Source organism: Nyctereutes procyonoides, unplaced genomic scaffold (assembly GCF_905146905.1).
Source record: "Nyctereutes procyonoides isolate TBG_1078 unplaced genomic scaffold, NYPRO_anot_genome, whole genome shotgun sequence".
NCBI classification, from domain to species: Eukaryota; Metazoa; Chordata; class Mammalia; order Carnivora; family Canidae; genus Nyctereutes; species Nyctereutes procyonoides.
Window position 1 is genome coordinate 10,268,533 of NW_026575040.1, and position 19,877 is coordinate 10,288,409.

The 19,877-nt window shown below is 42.8% G+C and overlaps 1 protein-coding gene across 3 annotated transcripts in view; it reads left to right on the forward strand.

The window, feature by feature from the left end:
• Nucleotides 1–14,035, forward strand: part of MEGF11 (multiple EGF like domains 11) — a 341,459-nt gene extending 327,424 nt beyond the window's left edge. The window contains exons 21-26 of one of the 3 annotated variants that reach the window (XM_055320208.1): nt 317–435; nt 2,521–2,587; nt 3,216–3,317; nt 5,752–5,808; nt 12,500–12,706; nt 13,331–14,035. In XM_055320208.1, coding sequence (XP_055176183.1) covers nt 317–435; nt 2,521–2,587; nt 3,216–3,317; nt 5,752–5,808; nt 12,500–12,706; nt 13,331–13,491 — 713 coding nt within the window. In that variant the 3' untranslated portion in view covers nt 13,492–14,035. Of the gene's footprint in view, nt 1–316; nt 436–2,520; nt 2,588–3,215; nt 3,318–5,751; nt 5,850–12,499; nt 12,708–13,330 lie in introns of those variants that run through there. The other 2 variants (XM_055320209.1, XM_055320210.1) reach the window with 2 other exon arrangements.
• The last annotated feature ends 5,842 nt before the right edge of the window (nt 14,036–19,877 follow it).

A 19,877-nucleotide genomic window follows, 5' to 3' on the forward strand; every position in this document is an offset into this window, starting at 1 on the left:
CACAGCCCTCAGTAGCAACTCAGGGACATATGAGGCAGTCAGAGCCAACACTCCTCATCCATGCTCTAGCTGCTGAGTGCCACCCTCCACCCTGGCAAGCCTAACCTGCATCCTGCAGGGAGGGATACCATGAAGGAAGAGACAAGGCTCTACAGATTTCTGTGGAGATAGTGGATACCAGAAAGCTGGGGGATGGGGGACTTAGGTGTCTCTCTTTGCAGAGCACTCCCAAGGCTGCCCAGCCCAAGTGTTAATATTGGGGTATCTCATGCCAGGGGCAGGGGTATGATGGTATGGCACCTTGTTCTCTTCCCAGATTTGTCTCAAAGTAGCAGCCATGCCCAGTGCTTTTCCAATTCCAGCTACCACACACTGGCGTGCGGGGGGCCTGCCACCAGCCAGGCCAGCACTCTGGACAGGAACAGCCCCACCAAGGTACTGGGCCCTTGACTCCCTAGCCCCTACCCACTGTCCTCCCAATGAGCCCTCACTTCTGCACTCCACCTGGAGGGTTCATGTGGAACCAACTGCCAAAACAATACACATAGCCCTGTGATCCATGGGACATGTAAACACTGGGAAGTATTTAACAGGAAGCCAGCAGGTTATATGGAACCAACAAGTGCCATGTAACCAGCAGACATCATGTATAACCAACCCATAGCATCATTCTATAGGATATATACCTCCACACACCTGTGTGTAATGAACTGGTACCAAATCAGGTGATCACATGGAGCTGTCTCTTCACATAAACCATGAAGGCACTTTTGCCATATAACATGTAATCAAAACACTACACCACCTACCACTATCACTACGGTGCCTCTCCAACAGGATGCATGTAACCAGCACCTTCGAGTTTAACTACTATTACTCAGGTATACCCACCTGATGCTTATATCTGGCATTCATGTTATTGCCACATACCTACAACCATTTTTTTTTTTAAAGATTTTATTTGAGAGCGAGAGAACCTATGAGCTAGGGTGGGGGACAGGCAGGTGGAGAGCCAAGCAGGGAGCCCAATGTGGGGCCTGATCCCAAAAGCCTGGGATCATGACTTGAGCCAAAGGCAGATCCTGAACCAACTGAGCAACCCAGGTACCCTTTACCTGCAACCATTTTTCTCAATCAGAACACACACGGAATATGAAACCCAAACATCAGCCATACCCAGTGTTCTCACGGACAGCAAGCCCTATGGGCCTTCGAGGACAGGTGTGCGCCACCCTGGACAGGGTCCTCCCTTTACAGCTCCTAGAATAACCCTGGCTGATGGCAAGAGCTCCTCTTATAATCACAGGTTCTTGGGCGAGGATGTTTCAGCCCACATGTGGAGGGAGCCCCCTGGGGTGCCAGGACCCATACTTGGTAGAGCAGGGGGTTCAGAATTGTAGAAAAGCCTCAAGGACCACAAAGGTCTGATAGGCTCATGTTGCACACCTCCTGACACCACCTAAGCATGTGCACGTGCACACACACACACACACACAAACTGCACATGCATACATACAATGGCGGGACTGTTAGGAGGGCAATCCCCAAGCTCCTGGCTTCCTGTAATATCCTTCCTGTGTTGAGAACATGGACAGAAGCAGTTTCCATATTCTAAGCCTCTGCCCTAGAGTTCTGGGAATCCTTTCTCCCTGTCTGGCCCACAGACCCTTAGCAGTGCAGCCTGGACCCCCTAACAATAACATAGACACTGTACAACCCCAAGGGCAACCACTGTCAAGATAGCACCCCGAGACTACTTTCTTCTACTTGTTCTCAGCCTCAGTTTTCCTAGGAAATGGCAGTGCTGGATGCAGGGTGCCTTGAGGCCCCAGTGCAAACAAAGTCTGTGGCCATCATCCCCATAGCTTTGGCCCCTCTTCCCATATATCTTCTCAGCTCAGACTTTGATTCTTAGCTTCAGCTTTAGGCTTATCTGAGGAGCTGGAAGCTCAGGGAAGGGAATCTAGATTTTCCTAGTAGGAGGCTCTTGATTAACTAGAGCCACATTATCAAGACTGCAGCAGGTTAGAGGGAAATAATGCCAAGGACGAGGCTTTCCCTTGCTGACACAAAAGGGAGACACACACAGGCCAGGTCAGATAGCAGAGGTGACAGTGATGTTGCAAACAGCCTCAGCACCTCCCTCTGTGCTGGAGACGGCCTCATTTTGCATCTGAGACACTGCCAGAGCCTGTTCTACAGCTCAACCCCACCTAGCTGACCTACTTCCCCTGGCAGAGCCAACCAGCTAGGCTCAGGCCATTTCTTGGCTATTGGGCTGCCCTGCACTACTTTGTCTCAAGGTCCGGAAACCCTACAGTTTCAGCCAGAGAGCTCAGAATGGGGTAGATTCTGCTCCCTGATCTGTCTTGCCAAGGTCCACCTAGCTCTTCCTTTTCCTCAATTATCTAAAATGGAGGTGGGGCATGATCATCGTAAGTGTGCTGGGCAAAATGTGAAGGCTGGGCAGGGGCACCTTGGGAGCAAAGGGATTAACTTGCTCTCCTACTCTCCAAACAGCTCAGTAACAAGTCCCTTGACAGAGACACAGCAGGCTGGACCCCCTACAGCTTTGTGAACGTGTTAGGTCAGTAGTGGTTTGAGTCTGGTCTCCTACCATCATGCCCACCTAGTCTCCTTTTTCCACACTGAAGAGGGCCCTGTTCTAGCTCCAAAGGAGGTTAGTAGATGAATCCTGAGCATGGGTTCCCCCAGGGAGAAGGGGTATGGGGAGGAAACCTAAGTCCTTGTTTCAGTTCTCATAAGCAAATGAAGCCCAGGATGCCCCTCCATTTCTATTAGTGGAGAGGGTGGCTATGACCCAGGGACCACAAAGGAAACAGCTAGGGCCTGGATATGGGGCTTCCTTCCAGATGCAGGCAAAAAAATGTATTCACTGTCTAGGAAAGGGGCTCTTGCCTGAGCCAGGCCCTGCCAAGGTACTCCCTTCCAAGGGCTTCTTCCCTTTGTCCCACTGCCCTAGTGGGCACCAAATTTGGGGGGTGGGAGGTGGGGGTGAGGGAGGAAAGGTAGATGGCCTCAACTCTAACTGATCCCCCTGGCCCTAGCCCCTTTGGATATTATACACAGGGGCCCTAATTCCTTCCAGCTTATCATCCTACCCTGACCCTCACCCCCTCCATTACCCCACCACCACCCCTCGCCATACCAGGGCCCTGGGAATAATGGCTCCTCCCTGTCATTCCTCTCACTAGACTCCCATTTCCAGATCAGTGCCCTGGAGGCCAGGTACCCGCCCGAGGACTTCTACATTGAACTTAGACACCTCAGCCGCCCCGCTGAGCCACACTCACCAGGTCAGACCCAGCACCTGCCCTACTCCTTCCTGCCCCTTGACTCACCCCCATGGTCCCAGACCTCTCCCTGTTGAGCCCTCCCCTCCTCTCAACATGGTTAGTCTACAAGCCCAATCGCCTATCTAAAGGAAGTTTGCCTCGATTCATCCCCCTTCTGCTCCCATTGTGGTCAGTGGATGTGGACAAACTGCTATTAAATGACAGGAACACAATATAACTGTACTTCCTATAGGCCACAGAATATAACCCCAAACCACTGAGAAATGACTTGAGGATGGGAACACCTTTGGGGCTCTCTGGACCCTGTGGGTGTGGATGACAAGCCCGATGTCCCCCAGAGAGACCTCAAACCCACCTCTGGCTCAGGTCAAGCTCTCCCAGATCATAGGGTAGGGTTGTCAAGCAGGGATCTGGAGAGGCTAGGGAAGGATGTGTCAACCAACATCCTCTCTGCTCTGTATTAGGCTCAAGCTAGTGCGTTGAGAAAGATGAAAAAAGGAGACTTGCAAAGTCAGTCCTGCTGTGGGAGGATGTGGAGCTATAGAAATAGATGCTATAGGAGTAAGCATGATCAATCAACAGAAAACGCAGCTCCCCCTATGAAGTGGCCTCGCTAAGGCAGCGCCTTAAGTATACTGGACAACCCTCAGGCTCTAGCTCATTTCTAGAGCTCAAGGAAATGCAGCTCTGCCAACTTCTGCAGGCCCCTGGGTGCAGTAGCACTCAGAAGTATGAAGGTTCTGGATTTATCTGTGCATTGAGCAGTTATGGGCTGCAAAGACCCTGAGTCTGTACCTAGGAGGCTGTGCTCTTGGCTGCAGTTCTCCTGAGCCATGTCTAGGTCTTTCAATAACCCCACCAAATACAACCCTCCCAACCCCCTGCCACCCACCCCCCCAATGCTGCATCTCTTTCACAAGGGAGCATCCTCTGGGCTCAGCCCAGATTTCTCCCTGCTTTCTAAGATGTACAGTCTAGAGTGTAGCCAGAGCCACCACATGCTATCATGCTATTTTGCCTTACACTAAGGCAGGCTGGTGGCCAATGGGAAAGAATACTTAGGGAGATCTAGGTTGTAGTTTTATGTAGTGTCAGATAAGTCATTGTCCCTCTGTTTCCTGTTCTAAAAAAAAAAAAAAAAAAGGAAAGTTAATAGTCTAGCCTCCCTCCCTCAGGAAGGATGAAGAAAGCCCTTGTCTAGTATAAAGGGCTGAACTGATGCCAGGGATACAGCTTGTTAGTCATGTTTCTGAAGGGCACAGGTACCTATAGACCTTTTAGAAGAATATCAAACTAGAGGAAAACTTGGTTTGGTTTTGCTCTATCACTCAGTAGTGTATGGAAGGCAGGCAGATAAGAAATGATTCCTATAACTTTAATTTAGGAACTCTGTGGAGGAGGTATGGTATGGGGATGTATCTAAACAGCAGCAGGCTGACCTTCAGTGTCCAAAACGGGGGGGAGGGGGGGGAGTCAAATGTAGTAACATTGTATTTTAGTAATTACTTGCTGCACGCCTTGCCTGGTAGTGTGTCCTCAGTTAAAAGCTGGGGAAAAAGAAAAGGACTCTGAGCCAGGGTCATTACAGACTCAACCTAAAAATGCCAGACAGCTTCTTTTCTGGTATCACCAGCAGCAAAGAACCTGAGCTTGGTCCCTAAAGTTTTATGTCCTGCCTCTGGCTATAGCTAAGGACCATGCATTGTAGGAGCTGGAAAAATTTTGACAGCCAAAAGGGAGAAAAATCCTTCAGACTGAAAATACTAGTAATACTTTTCAAAGACAATTCTCAATTACATACAAATGGTCCACCTCCAAAAATGGGTAACCAAGAGAGCAGGCTATGGATGGAAATGACTACATCCTGAAAAGATGACTAAATCAAGAATCTCAGCCACCTATCCACCTCCCTCCCTGGCTCCACTCAGTTGACTTCAGATCCAGGAGAGGAGGCAGGACCAGAGCTGAGAGGTAAGAAACAGTCTTCAATCCCATTCCAAGATCCAACAGAACTGGGATTTGGAATGTCATACCCCGTCCCCAAGCTAAGAAAGGGCTCTGATTCATTCCTCATCCTATACTTCTGGAGCTTGAAACTTCACCTATAGCAACTTCAGGTGGCATCAGAACTGCCTTTGATCACATCACTGAAGACCTTGCCCTCATAGTTACGGTTAAAGAGGAAAAGGAGGGGGGGGCTACATATGCCAAGGGGTGCTGTAGCTCACCACTAATGCTTCTGAGCCCTGTAAGAATTCCTGCATGGTCAAAATGATTTAGAGCAGATTAAACCCAGAATATTCCTATATCACTAAAGAACTAATTTTATGGGTAAGGGAGGGAAAGAAAGGCAAGAAAAAAATAAAGCAAAAACACAAGCAGTCTAAGTAAATGTCACTCACTCTATTTTTCTCTTTATACTATTTTAATGCAGGTGCTTGTGGAATGGACAGACGTCAGAACACATACATTATGGACAAAGGCTTCAAAGGTAGAGTATCCAATCCTGACGTCCCATTAGAAAGGGCTTAGCAAGATAAAGAATACAGATCTGAAATGACCAGGAATTCTACCAGAGACACTGCGTACATCTCTTCCCTCACTCCCCAAAAAAAGTAAAAAGACCACAGGACCTGGGGCTGCTGGGTAGCTCTGCTCAGGAGGAGCAATCATAATAATAATGAATTTATATCTCAATTTAAGTTGCACCTGCTTAGCAAGCACTTGTGGGTTTTTTATAGACGCCAAATAAATGTCTTCGGAAATGTAGAATGTCATTACCCACCAATTAGTATGAGTTAAATTGATTATAAATTCTGAAATAAAGTCAATCTACCTGCCCCAGAGGCCTCCTGTCGTTGCCCTGGTGAGGAATGCCACCCCGCACCTGCTGGCTTTCTGGAGTACAAGAATGAAAATAATACTAGTGTTAATACTTTATGGCACTCTACCCTCAAGATCTCTGCCCCTGACAGCGAGGTCAGACCTAATCCCTAGCACATGGGAACTGCAATTGGATCATCCCTTCTAGAAAGTCTATGAATGAAACCAAAGATGAAGGTCAGGTCCTGCCCTGGGCTTAGGCCCTACATTTAAATAACAGAATATATGAAATAGGTAGCTTTGGAACTATGTCACTTATTACTCTGTCAAGTATTAACTGATCTTAGACTGGGAGCTCTCCAAGGCCTAGTTTCTTCATCTGCCAAGTTGGGACAATTATGCCTATCTATTGTCTAGTAGGGTTATTGTGAGTATCCAATAAAAATCACAGATGGGAAGATTTTGCATGTTGTAAAAGGTTGTACTAATTTAATAGGGCTGTCCTTTTGTCTCTGAGGTCTATTTAGGAGTCTCAGCCATACAGAAAGAGATGACTGACAGCAAAGATCCCAGTGGGTATCAGAGATCTAGCTGCACACCAGAATCACCTGGAAAGCTTATTAAACTTACAGATGTCCACACCCTATCCTCCCAAGACTCTGAAGCAGTATATATAGGGTGGAGTCCTGGAATCTGCATTTGTAATAAGTACTTCAATAACACCCAACTAACACTTAGGAACTAGTGGAATCTGGGTCTAGACTGACCCAGATTTCCTGTATTACTCTGCTGGTCTTTCAGACCTAGCCTCAGTTATACCGGAAACAACCATTTCCTAAACCAAGGAGAGCTAGTCATCTACAGCCCTTGGTGGAGTGGTTAACAGAAGTGGGGTGAGCTAGAGGTGGGTTGTTCTGAGCAAGAGAGCAAGAAGGGCAAGTCTCCATGAACACAATAGGATGTGCACAGCCCCAAGAGAACAATCTGAGAACAGGAGGTCACCCCTAGGCTTCTGGTCAAAGGACATTACTTCATTGGAAGCATCAATTCTGGCCATTTTCTGCATATTGACTTAAATCTTCCAAATGGAGGCAAACACCAAAACAGTAATGAAGAGAAAACCAGAAAAGAAAGCTTTACTGTTATCACTGTGACGTGAGACCTCAGTTTCTTTCTCAAAGAGGTACGGGAACTGGGTAGAAAAATCTGTTAAGAGACTTTCCAGCTCTGAAAATATGCATGACTCAAGCATGGATAAGTTCAGACAGGCCCAATCACCTCAATAGATGAGCACATGACTTTCCTATGCACTTTGTTGTCCTGTGCATTGTGATTAGGGTAACTGCTTTCAGACTTGAAACCATAAATGTAAAACAAAGCTAAGGAGGGCAGTGTCTCTGCCTCAGCGTCATATTCATTCCTGTTTTGTGGGATCATGTAGCTGAACCTGTAAGTGCAGAGAAGGCCAGATTCTGCAGCCAGATTTTGTTTCACCACTCTGGCTATCATCCTTAAAATTAGAGAGAAAAGAAGCTACAGGTAAATGTGCCAACAGGTGTTGGGAACCAACACATCAGAACAAGAGAATTCAAGAAGAGGAAAATGAAATGTCATTTTGGAACTTTACAGAAGTATTTACCAAAGACATGGAATAAACACCACTAGCTGGCCGAACTCCCAAATAAACATTTAATAAACTAGTCTGTACCAGGAATGAAACTATTTCCTAAAACTACTGGGCCAACCCAAATGAAAACCATTAAGAGTGAAGAGTCTGAGTGTTCTCTGAATCAATGAGCAAGCTCTTGGATTCTAGTCCTACTTCTTACTGTGTAGCACTGACTAGGTAACACTTATTTTCTGCATGTTGGTTTCTAAGTCTGTTAGAAGGATGGGTTTGTACTAGCACCATCTCTAAGGCCCCTTTCCAGGTCTTAATTCAGCCAATGTTCCTTCTTGCCTTTCTAACTTACTTTAGACAGACCTCTGCTCATGGTCATCCTGAAGTTGCATGGCACCACACGCTGCTGTGCTAACTCCATTTTACCTCTAAATACCTGTCCATCTCTCCTCCCCTGCAACACAATGATACTATAACAAAATGTCTTATGTTCAATTCCTTGTCTGCCAGGCATTTCAAAGTGCTACAGAAAAAATTCTCTCTGGTACTCTCCCCATCACCTTTATGATCCTAAAATCCTAAATCCCAATATTGCTGCCACAAGGAAGCTACCCGTATGCTTTTTGCTAATCCAGCCTCCATGTCCTTCCTTGCAATAACTGTGGGTTCCAAGATAGTTAGGAGTCCAGTGACATTCAGAAAACTTTTTTTTAGCCAGTGTGGTTCTCCTTCTATGAAATCTCCCTTTTCCTCTCCCCATATTCTTGTCTCTCAATGAAAAGAAGATTGCTAACCTAGGATCCAGGAAAAAAAGACAGCGTGGCTTTCTAATAATAGTCATTGGCTGAGAAGAAATAGATCTTCAGTGCCTGGGTTTTCCCCAAGAGTGAAATATTGACTTTACCTAGATGTTCTTGTGATCCTAAAAGCCTTAGTAAGTTCAGATCCCACTCAGCAGGCGGCCTTGCAAAGTCATTTCCCCTCTCTAGATTTGCTGCTTCCTTTATAAAATGAAGATGTTTAGGCTCATTACCAAGGCCCCTCCTGCATCTAATGGTATAATGCTGTGATTTGGGAGGAGGAGGAACTAGATGAGGCATTATAAAGCCAAGCCTTCAGTCCTGATGCTACTAATTACAGGCCTTGGAGGAGTGACTCTTCAAAGCTTAGGTAGCCTTGGTTGACGCTTCCCCTTTCCTTGCAAAATGCCTTAAGTGCAGGGACTGACTGGTAGGGTGAGGCTATAAAAGGATGAGGAAGTGTCTTAGGTTGGTTGCTCTTTCCCTTACCCCACCCTCCCTGAGGGCAGGCAGGTAGATGACTCAGCTGGAGAGAATAGCTTTCTAAAGTGTAAGTTTTCCAGCTAGACTTGCCCTTTCCTACCTCCAGTCCCCAGAAATAGAATCCAGATTATTCCATAATCCAACACCCTCTCCCTCCTGACCACCTCAATACAGACATACAGTTCTCCAGCCTTTCTCTCCCTCTGGCCCCTTTATGGAAGGTACAGCTTCTGCCTGAAACAAATCCCCTCCTCCAACCCCAACTTCTCTTTTATCCACTTAGGTGCATCCCCTGCTGCACAGCAAACTATTGGCAGTAGTCTCCTTTATCTGCAGTTTCGGTTACCCAGTAGTCACAATCAAAGTCAATAGTGGCCTGTCACAATGCCTACCCCTAGGTTATTCACCTCATTTCAGGATCTTACATCATCACAAGGAGGGTAGTATAGTACAATAAAATCTTCTGGGAGACCCTATTCATACAATATCTATTACATTATATTGTTATAATTGTTCTATTAGTTATTGTGGTTAATCTTTTACTGTGCTTAACTTATAGACTTTAGCACAGGTATGTACGCATAGAAAAAACAATATATAGAGGGTTCAGTACTATCTGTGGTTTCAGGCATCCATTGGGGGTCTTGGAAAGTATCCCAGAGGACTGATGGGGTGGGAGGAAATAGGGAGACCGCTGTATACCCCCAAACTTGAAGGCAGCTTTGACTTTTCTGGTGGAAATGAGAAGAGAGGCACTACTGGCTGACTGAGGCTCTGTTAGGCTTTGAGCCACAGCTTCAAGACTCTCCCATTGCCAGAAATAAATCAATCATGGGATAACCACAAAAAGGTTAGAGCTTGGCCTTTCTCTCTCAGTAGGGAGGGCTTGGCCTCAGTGACAGAAGGTATTCCTTGTTGGGGGGTAAAGTGAAGCTATTGCAGCTATGGTTTGTATTTAGTGATCCAGAACAGGAGCATAGGTAACAAGATCCAAGGGGAAAACCCCATAATTGGATACCAGAGAAGACAGGTTGAGCCTTAACTACTTTAGGCAAACTTTATGAGCTTCAATATCCTCATTTCTAAAGTAGTAATCATAGTCCTTCCTGCCCAGCCCTCTTCACAGATGTAACAAGTTTCAAAGGACCTAACCAGAGTGAAGATACTAGCATAAGGGCTATGTTTTCTATCACTATTCTTCAAGTTTTAGAAAACATGCAACTAAGCTAGCCACCACAAAGTAAAAGGATGTGCCTGGGTAGGGAAGAGAAGAGGGGTTTTAGGACTTTTCACTTAGAAGATGACAGTCTTTCCTTAAGCAGTTCTAGTCCACAGCTTCCAAACCAGCAGCTCAGCTCTTCCTGCCTTACTCCCTGGCTGCCAAGTTCACAGAACCTGAAGTGGGATAGATGGCCCGTGCTAGGGTTCCTAGACATGACCCCAGCCCCTCGTACTAAGAAATAAAGTACTCGCTAAAAGCAACTTCATATGGCTCTGGGCAGACTGTAGCCCAGAACTCCTATCCCCCTTTCCTTATGAGAGCGTCACCAGCAGCTGAGCCTGTTCACTGTCCAGCAAGAATGTTTTCTCCTACCCCTCTCTAGGGTTCTATGCTAGAAAGAGTCTACTACCTCAGACAGGACCAGGGCCAACACCTCTCTCTACCTGTAGGCCAGGATGAGACGGGAAATGCTCTGAGCATGGTTGTGGAGCTCACCCTACTACTGATGAGCAGTGTGACCCTGTGGAGGTCACTTCCTCATGCCAAGCCTTGGTTTCCTCATAAGCAGTAAAAGTGAAGGAAAGAATAATTACTGCTCTAGCTACATAACAGGAATAAGGAATGTCTCAATGAACTAACGGGTAAATGTATTTTTGTACAAGATTGAGGAAATGTTACCTACTGAAACAAACATCAGTAACCTTATATCCAGAAAAGTAAATCCCCTCCCAACCAGTCACCTGTTATGGGAGAAAAGACTATTAGTGGTGGCACACAACTCAACTTCTGGCCACATGGAGAGTTCTGCTCTTCCAGGATCTAGTGCCCCCTTGAGTTACAACAATCACTTTATTATTATTGTTTTTATTTATTAATTTCACAAGCTGGAAGCAGAGAGCATGTGATGGTTCTAGTGGAAGACTCCAAGAATTTCACCATCTGCTACCACTTAAGAGAAATTTAGAGCTGAGAAATGCAGAAATTTCACCATCTGCTACCTTTTAAAGAAATTTAGACCTCTGAAGACCACTCATTACTGTTAAGCCCCCTACAACTCCATGCTTAGTTCTAGAACCCCTGGCTGGCAGATGGTCACAAAGAATGAGGGCCAGAGTTTCCAGATTACAGAGAATCTGATGCTTTTTCCAGGCAAGTCTTGCCTGACTTGGAATGATCTACAAGAGGCAGTAATCTTCCCAAAAGGGGAAAATGACAGAGGTTGAAGGGGCAGGAGGCTCCCCTTCCTTTCTGTGACTCCCAGTCTCTCTCTCTCTTTCTCTCTCGCGCACGCTCTCTCTCCCTCTCACACACAGTTTCTTCCTCCAGTGAGCTCCAGTTACCTTGCCTCATATTTGGAAACTAGTCTGCATCCTTCTGTATTCTAACATACCCTGTAGTCTGGGGTGATGCACCTCAGGAGCAACAGGAGAGGAAGCATGAGTTCTCCTAGTATCAGAAAATGACACTGCTAAAATGGGTTTCAGTTAACATTCCTAAGAACTCGGGGTATGTGACTTCAGAGGATACACTGGAAGACTTAAGAGAAAACAAGAACTTTCCAAAGGCTAGCCTGAGACTCAAGTGCTTTTTACACCTCTATTACACTTCGGTCACCTCTATTACACTTCGGTCTGCCCCATCTCTGACTGCAAGCTTCTCAAGAGCAGGGATGCGCCAAAGTTTGCTGCCTAAAGGTTGCCAAGTTGCTGACACCTGTGCCAAAACACACACCTTCTTTTGAATCTAAGCTTCTTATTCATCAAAAAGAATTTCAAGGAAGAATGATACCACAGAACAAAGGCCAAGGAGTCCTGAGGCATGCATTCAAGTCTTGGCACTGCCATTTATGAGCTTATAAGACATTAGCTAAGCCACTTCATCTCTCTGGGTCTTCCTTCTATAAAATGCGAAGTATCAATTATCTTTGCAGGATTTTGGAAAAGTTAAATAGATGTGAAAGCACATTATGAGTATCTTGAATTAATCCCTTTCTGGTTCTATACCTAACTACTAAGAACAAAAATGTCCCTATCCCTCCAAAATCATAAGATGCTTTAGGAAAAGAACTCTGCCTACTTGGAAAGCACTCAACATATTTAATGAGGAAATCTTGGATTATCATAGGCTTTTACGGCTCCAAGATTCTAAAGGCACATAAACTCCAATCTGTTTCTGGTATTGAAATTAAGTCTTGTGTTCCTGCATATCCTAAGAAATCTCTCTTGCTTTACAGATTACATGAAGGAATCCGTGTGCAGTTCTAGCACTTGTTCCTTGAATAGCAGTGAAAACCCTTACGCCACAATTAAGGACCCACCCATCCTCACCTGCAAGCTTCCAGAAAGCAGCTATGTAGAAATGAAGTCGCCTACGCACAGGGGGTCTCCGTATACAGATATGCCATCCTTGTCGACATCTAATAAAAATATATATGAAGTTGGTAGGTGTCTCAAATAAGTAACTTAGTGAAATCAGGGCAATAGTGCAACATCTGAAGTAAAAACACGCCCTCTCCACTCAACCTGTTTTGAAAACACACCCTTCTTTTGTTGCTTTTTAAGGAATCCAAGGTGAACGGTCTTTCCCAGGATTACCCTCCTCTCTCATGCAGAAAATCAAATTCTCTTGTCAACTCTGCTTTAAAAAAAATACCAGGACTAGTATGAAACAGAAATGCTGGGGGTGGGGAGTCAGTAGGGACACACTTCAACTGATTTTTTTTAAACTGGGATTTGTATCAACAATCAGAAGAGACATTTGCAAGTTTCTAAATCACCATTTTCTACCTTCTCCCAGTTTCACCTATGTCCCTGGGCTTATTAAGACCGCTACCTCCACGATATTCCAAACCTCTTGGTTTTGACTAGAGCTTAAGATTCCGATAGTATACTCACTTAGGTTTTCTATTTCATGAGCAAGCCTCAATCCTAACCCTCATATATTTATCACAGATTCATAAATCCCTGGCTTCTCTCCCTACCAAGTTAAATAGAACTCTATTCCCCTGAACAAGGCAATCAAAGCTAATCTGTTCTCTGAACTCATTTTTCACTATATTCCTTAGAGCCCACAATCAGTGTGGTCCAAGAAGGCCGTGGTCATAACTCCAGCTATATCCAGAATCCATACGACCTACCTAGGAACAGCCATATTCCTGGTCATTATGACCTCCTCCCAGTAAGACAAAGCCCTGCCAATGGGCCCTCCCAGGACAAGCAGTCTTAAGAGAGAAAAGCCTCTCTTGCAATGTGCTCTGCTGAATATTCTGACTCTGAAAGAAGACAATCCCTTGACTTCAAATACTGACTCCAGCTGCGTATTAGTTATAACTTTCACCTGGAACTAAAGAAGAGCTTCCAAGTAGGACTGGGGTAATTGTTCAAATGGTCTGTTCACAAAGGCAAATCCTATCACCCACCCACACCCAACCCCAAATGCCTAGGATTACATGATCTTTTAAAACATTTAAGATACAGCTACTCATCAACATCAGCTAAGTATATATATTGATAAATATATATATTGATATACTTAATTCTCTGAAATGTGATGCTCAGAAAGCATACAGTGTAGGTTTCACAAACCTTCCTGGGGAAAAGGGAACTGGGAGGGGAAAAGATTACTTTAAAGCTCCTGAAATGTATGTGTACTTTTGGTTGCTGTTACCATCAGTATCTGTTTTATTACCTAAAATAAATAGCACACAGACACAAACTGTGCTAATATCAATCCGAAAATACCTTTACATCTAATCTGTCAAATCATAACAGCCAAGATTACAGTATATAGTCTAACATCTTCAATTTTTATTTTATTTTTTTATTTTTATTTTTTTTAACATCTTCAATTTTTAAAAGTAAAACTTTAATAAATACAAATTAACTTTCCCTCTTCTGCTGTTCGTGATAGTAGGAGGGAAAGAAGTTTCCAAAGTGCAGCAGCCTCTTTCAGGCTACAAGATTTCTAGGCCAGCTTTACCAAATCTTGCTGATTCAAGGTTTGAGAACATTGCCACATCAATCCCAGCCTAGTCACATCCCCTCAAACCATCCAACACCTGAGTCATTCCATGTGAATCAGAACTCTGAGATGATGCTTTAAGCAAGCAGACAGACTGGTAAGAAGTATCCCTAAAAACAGCTATTTGAACTCCTGAATTTATTTGGTTGGGCATTCCTTAACTTAGAAGAGTACTTGCTTTCAAGCATTTCTTCATTCATCTTGAGCCTGATGTAGCATAGAACCTACAAGTGTAGGGGAAATTAGACAAAAATGGATATAGCAAGTTTAATAAGGTGCTTAAAGTACATGATGCTTTTGGATGGAACTAAATGATCAGAAAGAATGGACTGTAATCAGTTGGTGTAACATGATGTAAAATTTACAGTAAACAGCAAATAAGGATATCAGGTACTACTACCTTAAAATCCCCACCTACTGAGATGGCCAAAAACATATTACAATGAGCTAAGGCTCCAGATCCCAGTATTCAAACGTGTCCATACCTTCCACTACTAATGAACACAGGTAGGCTGGGGCTCAGTTTAAGTCAAACTGGAGCCAACTCCCAAGTCCTAAAAAAGAGGACCTTCTCACAAGAATTAAAGACCAAAGGGCAAACTGAAGCAACTAATGGTTACCCCTATACCACTCCATTCTCTGATAACAACCAGCAAAAAATACTTCCAAAAAGGTACACAGAAGAGGAACTAAGTGACCTCAAAGCTGGAACAGCTGCTACAGGAAGTGTGGGAGTCCTGAAGTCCTTGATACAACCTGGAACTCTGCCATGGAACTCATTAGTTTAAGCGATTACCAGCAAAAACAAGAAAATAAATGAGTAAATCCCCCTCCCTCACTTCACTAAAGGCTTAAGTAAATCTTATCGTTAGGGGAAAATATAGAATACTTACATGAATGCTGCATGTGTGCATGGGAGCAAGTGGTCAGCAATAGCAAATTTCCTTTCCACAAAAGCCTTATGAAATATAAATATTAGAAAATTCCTTTGTAGACCCAAGTAAATAAATATCCCTCATACATATGTAGAAAGAAATAGAGATAGAGACTTACCTCAGTATTTCAGGGCAGCAAGTGCTCAATTATCTTTGTAGAGCAAGGATCAAAAAGCATAGTGAAGTCAGATCAGCCAGGAGAAACTTCATCTCAATCCCAGGCTTTATCTTCTTCCCCTACCCTGCATGTACAGTAACTACTGCCTGGTAAACTGCAAGCAAGCAGCATCACGCCAGTTTCAGGTGTCACCTCTTGTTTGCCAACTATCTTATGGGAAAAATTCAGCAAAAGGGAGCATAGTAGAACCACTAAAGCACGGGGTCAAGAGATTTGAGTGTTACTTGCCCTCTCTCAGCAACTTTTTTCCTAATATATTAAAAAAGGGGAAGTAGAGAGAGGTAAGGAGCTCTAGCGATCCTTTGGCTCTAGCATTCTATGATTTTTAAAGAAATGTAATACAATTCAAATTAGGCAATACAGGGAGAAGGGCAAGGCAGAGGGTGTGATTCATCTGTGGTTGACAACAGCTGCTTTCACATAACTAAGAGTTACTGGTAAAAGACATTTCAATCTTACAGAGCAACTGTTAGGAACTTCTGTCTAGCGCTATCACACATAGGTTCATGGTCAGCCTAAATACGTGCACTGTGCATTTTATTGGCAACCTGCAAAGATCTGTTTATTTTACAGAAACCAGTTTTCACTCAAAGTGGTGTGCATACAATTCAAATAAATAAAGAAAACACTTATTATTGTACAATAGCATAAGTGAGACTATGAAATGGCAATACTTTTTTAAATAACCCAGATTTGTAATATATTTGTTCACTGTGCAGAGACCAACTGTACCTTGTACAAAATAAAATGAATTTCTCAAACTAATTTAAGAGGAATGCCTACTGATGTGTTGCACACCGAAATGTGTCTATAATCTACAACTCAGGTTTAAAAGGCAGAACTAAGCTACATGTTGTGTAAGTCACTTTAGGCAGCCAGATAAGTGAAAATTATCCCAATAGATGCTTGAAAATAAAGTGAACAAGTTCTATCATATTTATAATGAGTCTCTTCGTTTAAAATAATGAATGGGAACAACATATTCTTATTCGTGTCCAAAAATTATTGAAAAATCTTGTACACATGAAATACTCAAATAGAAAATTTCTCTGCTTTCACAAAGATTTAAACTCAAAGGCAACTATTACAGCCTGTGCTCAGCTCCAGAGGCACAAAGGTACTTCTATGGGATGGAATAAAAGCAAGTGTAAGGGCCACCTAATTTGCATAAGTGCAATGAATAGCTTTCCACTAGTAGAAGTTATCATGCAGTAACATTACTGTGGGTGCATGTTTTAGGACCTTTTAAAAAATTACTTTGTGACCTAACTGGTAAAGCAGCAGGATTAATTTTGTAGTAAAACATGGATGCTAAAAAAGTTTACTGAATGCTTTCAAAAGTAGGTTTAAATTTTTTCCTTCATACTTTCAAAGTTTGTACATAATCCTATTTAAGTCAACCTAAGCCTTTCAATTTGTCAGTTCACAAGGCTTATTACATGACACTCAAAAGTTATTCCCAATGTTTAACCAAGAATTAATACATTTTTGTTAGAGACTGTGACTCATTCAGAAATGGTCTAAGACAATTCTCAAGGGCTGGAGCTTGCTGTCTCCGTGAAAGACAAAACATGACCAAGAGTTATAAGGCTAAAAAGGTATTTACTGAGAACAGTGCTATTAGATTACGACTCATGAGACTTGGAATACTACCCGATACCATAAATGATAACCAAAGGCTGCAGGTTTATGCACTCAACACAGAAGATTCAAGAATGATACATTCTATGAGCCATTCATCTAACCAGAAGGAAGGCAGAAGAGGCCCATTTAATCAGTATGTAACAACAGAAGATGGAAAAATCTTTCTCAGAAGGGACAGACGGATACACAGGGATTCATTATATGGTCATTTGTACTTCTGTATAATTATTATGTAGCACTTACTTAATCATAATTTTATATAACTTTTAATTAAAACATTTTTTAGCCTTAATGGTAATTCTCCCCAAGCTAAACTAGAATGAATCCTAGGATTAGCCCCCTCACTCTTCTGGATGTTCTTTCTTTATTGTTCTGACGTGGAATAGTAGGGGGAATAGATGTTAGGAATGTAAATATGATTAAAACACATTCCCATGCTATGGATCTTACTACTTAGCAATTTCAAAAGGGCAGAGATAAATGCAGGGCCCTAGTGATTAGCAGGATACTATTGTAGATTCTTTTCCCTGACTTGTAGAGCTAGAAAGTGTGGCAGTCCAATCCAAACCCATTAAAGGTGGAAGCTCTAGTCTATTGTGACAGATTGTCAGATTCCCTCAATTTTAGCTTCTACCTCCCAAGTCACTGTCTAGCCCAGTACATGGCCCTCCAGAGCCTTGGAGAGGAAAAAGCACAAGGACTTGAGGTCTTAGAAAATACTGCTATTTAGGCATCCACTTAAATGTAAACCAGAACCAGTAATTGATGGTCCTAATAGATCCTGCTTATCAAAGAGAGCCTGCAGAAATAGTGTTGCTTCCTGGGGCCTTCCAGACTGTCCCACTTCAGGCATGACTTTCTATAATATACTTAGGGCCATATAATGAAATGCTCTGGCAGAGAGGCTAGTACAGTGGTCAGCAACTTCTCAAAGACAAGACAAGGATCTGTACCACTTCCCTAGAGAGATTTGAGACAATGGTATGCTGAGACTGGAAGTTGTGAAGGGAAATAAATCTAAAAGCAATATACTTATTCATTGTGATGGGGATAAGAGGCAAATTAAGTTCCACTGACTCAAACACAGAAAAGGAATCCTACTGACTACTAATTTTCACTACCTTCACTAGTACTGGTAACAAAGTAGATAACAGCAAATAAATAGGTCATCTGTGCTGGGACCTATCAATTCTATGCTGAATGATTGAATTCAGATGGTTAGACTACTAAACTAACAGCAAAATAATGTTTATATCATGTGTATTTTGCCACAAAAACCTATGTACTTGGATTTAATCACTGGTTCTCTTGGACAGCTAGCTTTGTGGATTACTCTACCTTCTTACAGATTCCTACAAGAGATAATAGTAAAAAATTAAACACAAAATGTTTTTAAAAGTTTTCTCTCTCAGACATGAATATATTTTAAAAGTATATATTAAAAGCCAGCAGAATCTTAACAGTAAAAGCCAAAACAAGCAGTTCTCAATTTACAGTTGACATATCAGCCCCTCAAGTGCTCTTCCCCCCTTAGGATATGATACTTTGATACATACTATTGAAAATGACAGTCATTTTGCAAATGTTCTGAAAGCTTTCATGTTATGGAATGGAGTTAACATGGAAATAATAACATTTTAATCATGTTATTATAAGACCAAAAACATTTTGCAAAGTGATTTTTTACTTATTTATTAAACTTGAGTTCAAATGTGTAATAATTTGGCTCTAGTACCTGAAGAGTTCATTCATAGAATTACTGAATTGGAGCTGGGATGAACTCCAGAAATAATCTAACCCATTCCCCTCACTAACTGGAAGAAGGTGAGGGCGCTCAGGGGTAAAATGACTAAAAGAGCTGTGACTAGAATCCAAGTCTTTGTCACCCAGTCCACTACTCTATTAATACTTGCCACTTTCAGCCTTTAAAGCAAATAGTTTAGCATATTTCTAATATATGCTTAGTATCAATGTCCCTTCAGACATTCTTTCTCTATACTCCAATTTTCAGTGAAAAGGATACTTCAATTAAAATTTCTTAGCCTATGACCTCATTTACAGAAGCTGTAATGACATTCTATATTACTTTATTGTTACCCTTGGCCTCCTATAGTTTAGGGAAATACAACCATTCTTTAAAACATTTGAATGAATGACTGGGATACCTGGGTAGCTCAGCTGCTTAAGCGTCTGCCTTCAGCTCAGGTCACAATTCCAGGGTGGTGGGATCAAGCCCCAGGTCAGGCTCCTTCCCTCAGTGAGCAGCCTGTTTCTCTCTCTCCCTCCGCAGCTCCCCCTGCTTGTGCTCTCTCACTCTTTCTCAAATAAATAAATAAAATCCTTAAATAAATAAAACATTTGAATGACAACTTTAGTTTATTTGGCATATCCTTTAGGTGAATGGAAAAAGTGACCTGTCAAATCCGAGAAAGGGCCTGGTATCAGTGCCAACCCAACCAAGATAACAAAACTCAGCCCTTCTCTTTTTAGCACTAGCCTATTATTCTTCCCATTAAAGCATGTAGTAGAAGAAGGTCCTTTCATGGTCTTGGTTTTTTTTTTCCCCCACACAGGAAATACATGCCATGCACAGTACTTATACATAATTCATATTTTGTTTTGAATTTTTTTCAGGCTTATTAGTATGTTTGTAAGACATCAAATAACCAAGTTCTATTTTCTTTCCATGTTTAAAAAACAAAAACAAAACTCCATAAATTGAAACCTAACAGTCTGGAATAAGTTCTTAATTATCAAACAACCCAACCTTTGAATTATTCTGCTCCTGGTATTGGCCAAAACTGTCTAAACAATTTTTTCTCTTTAAGGTACAC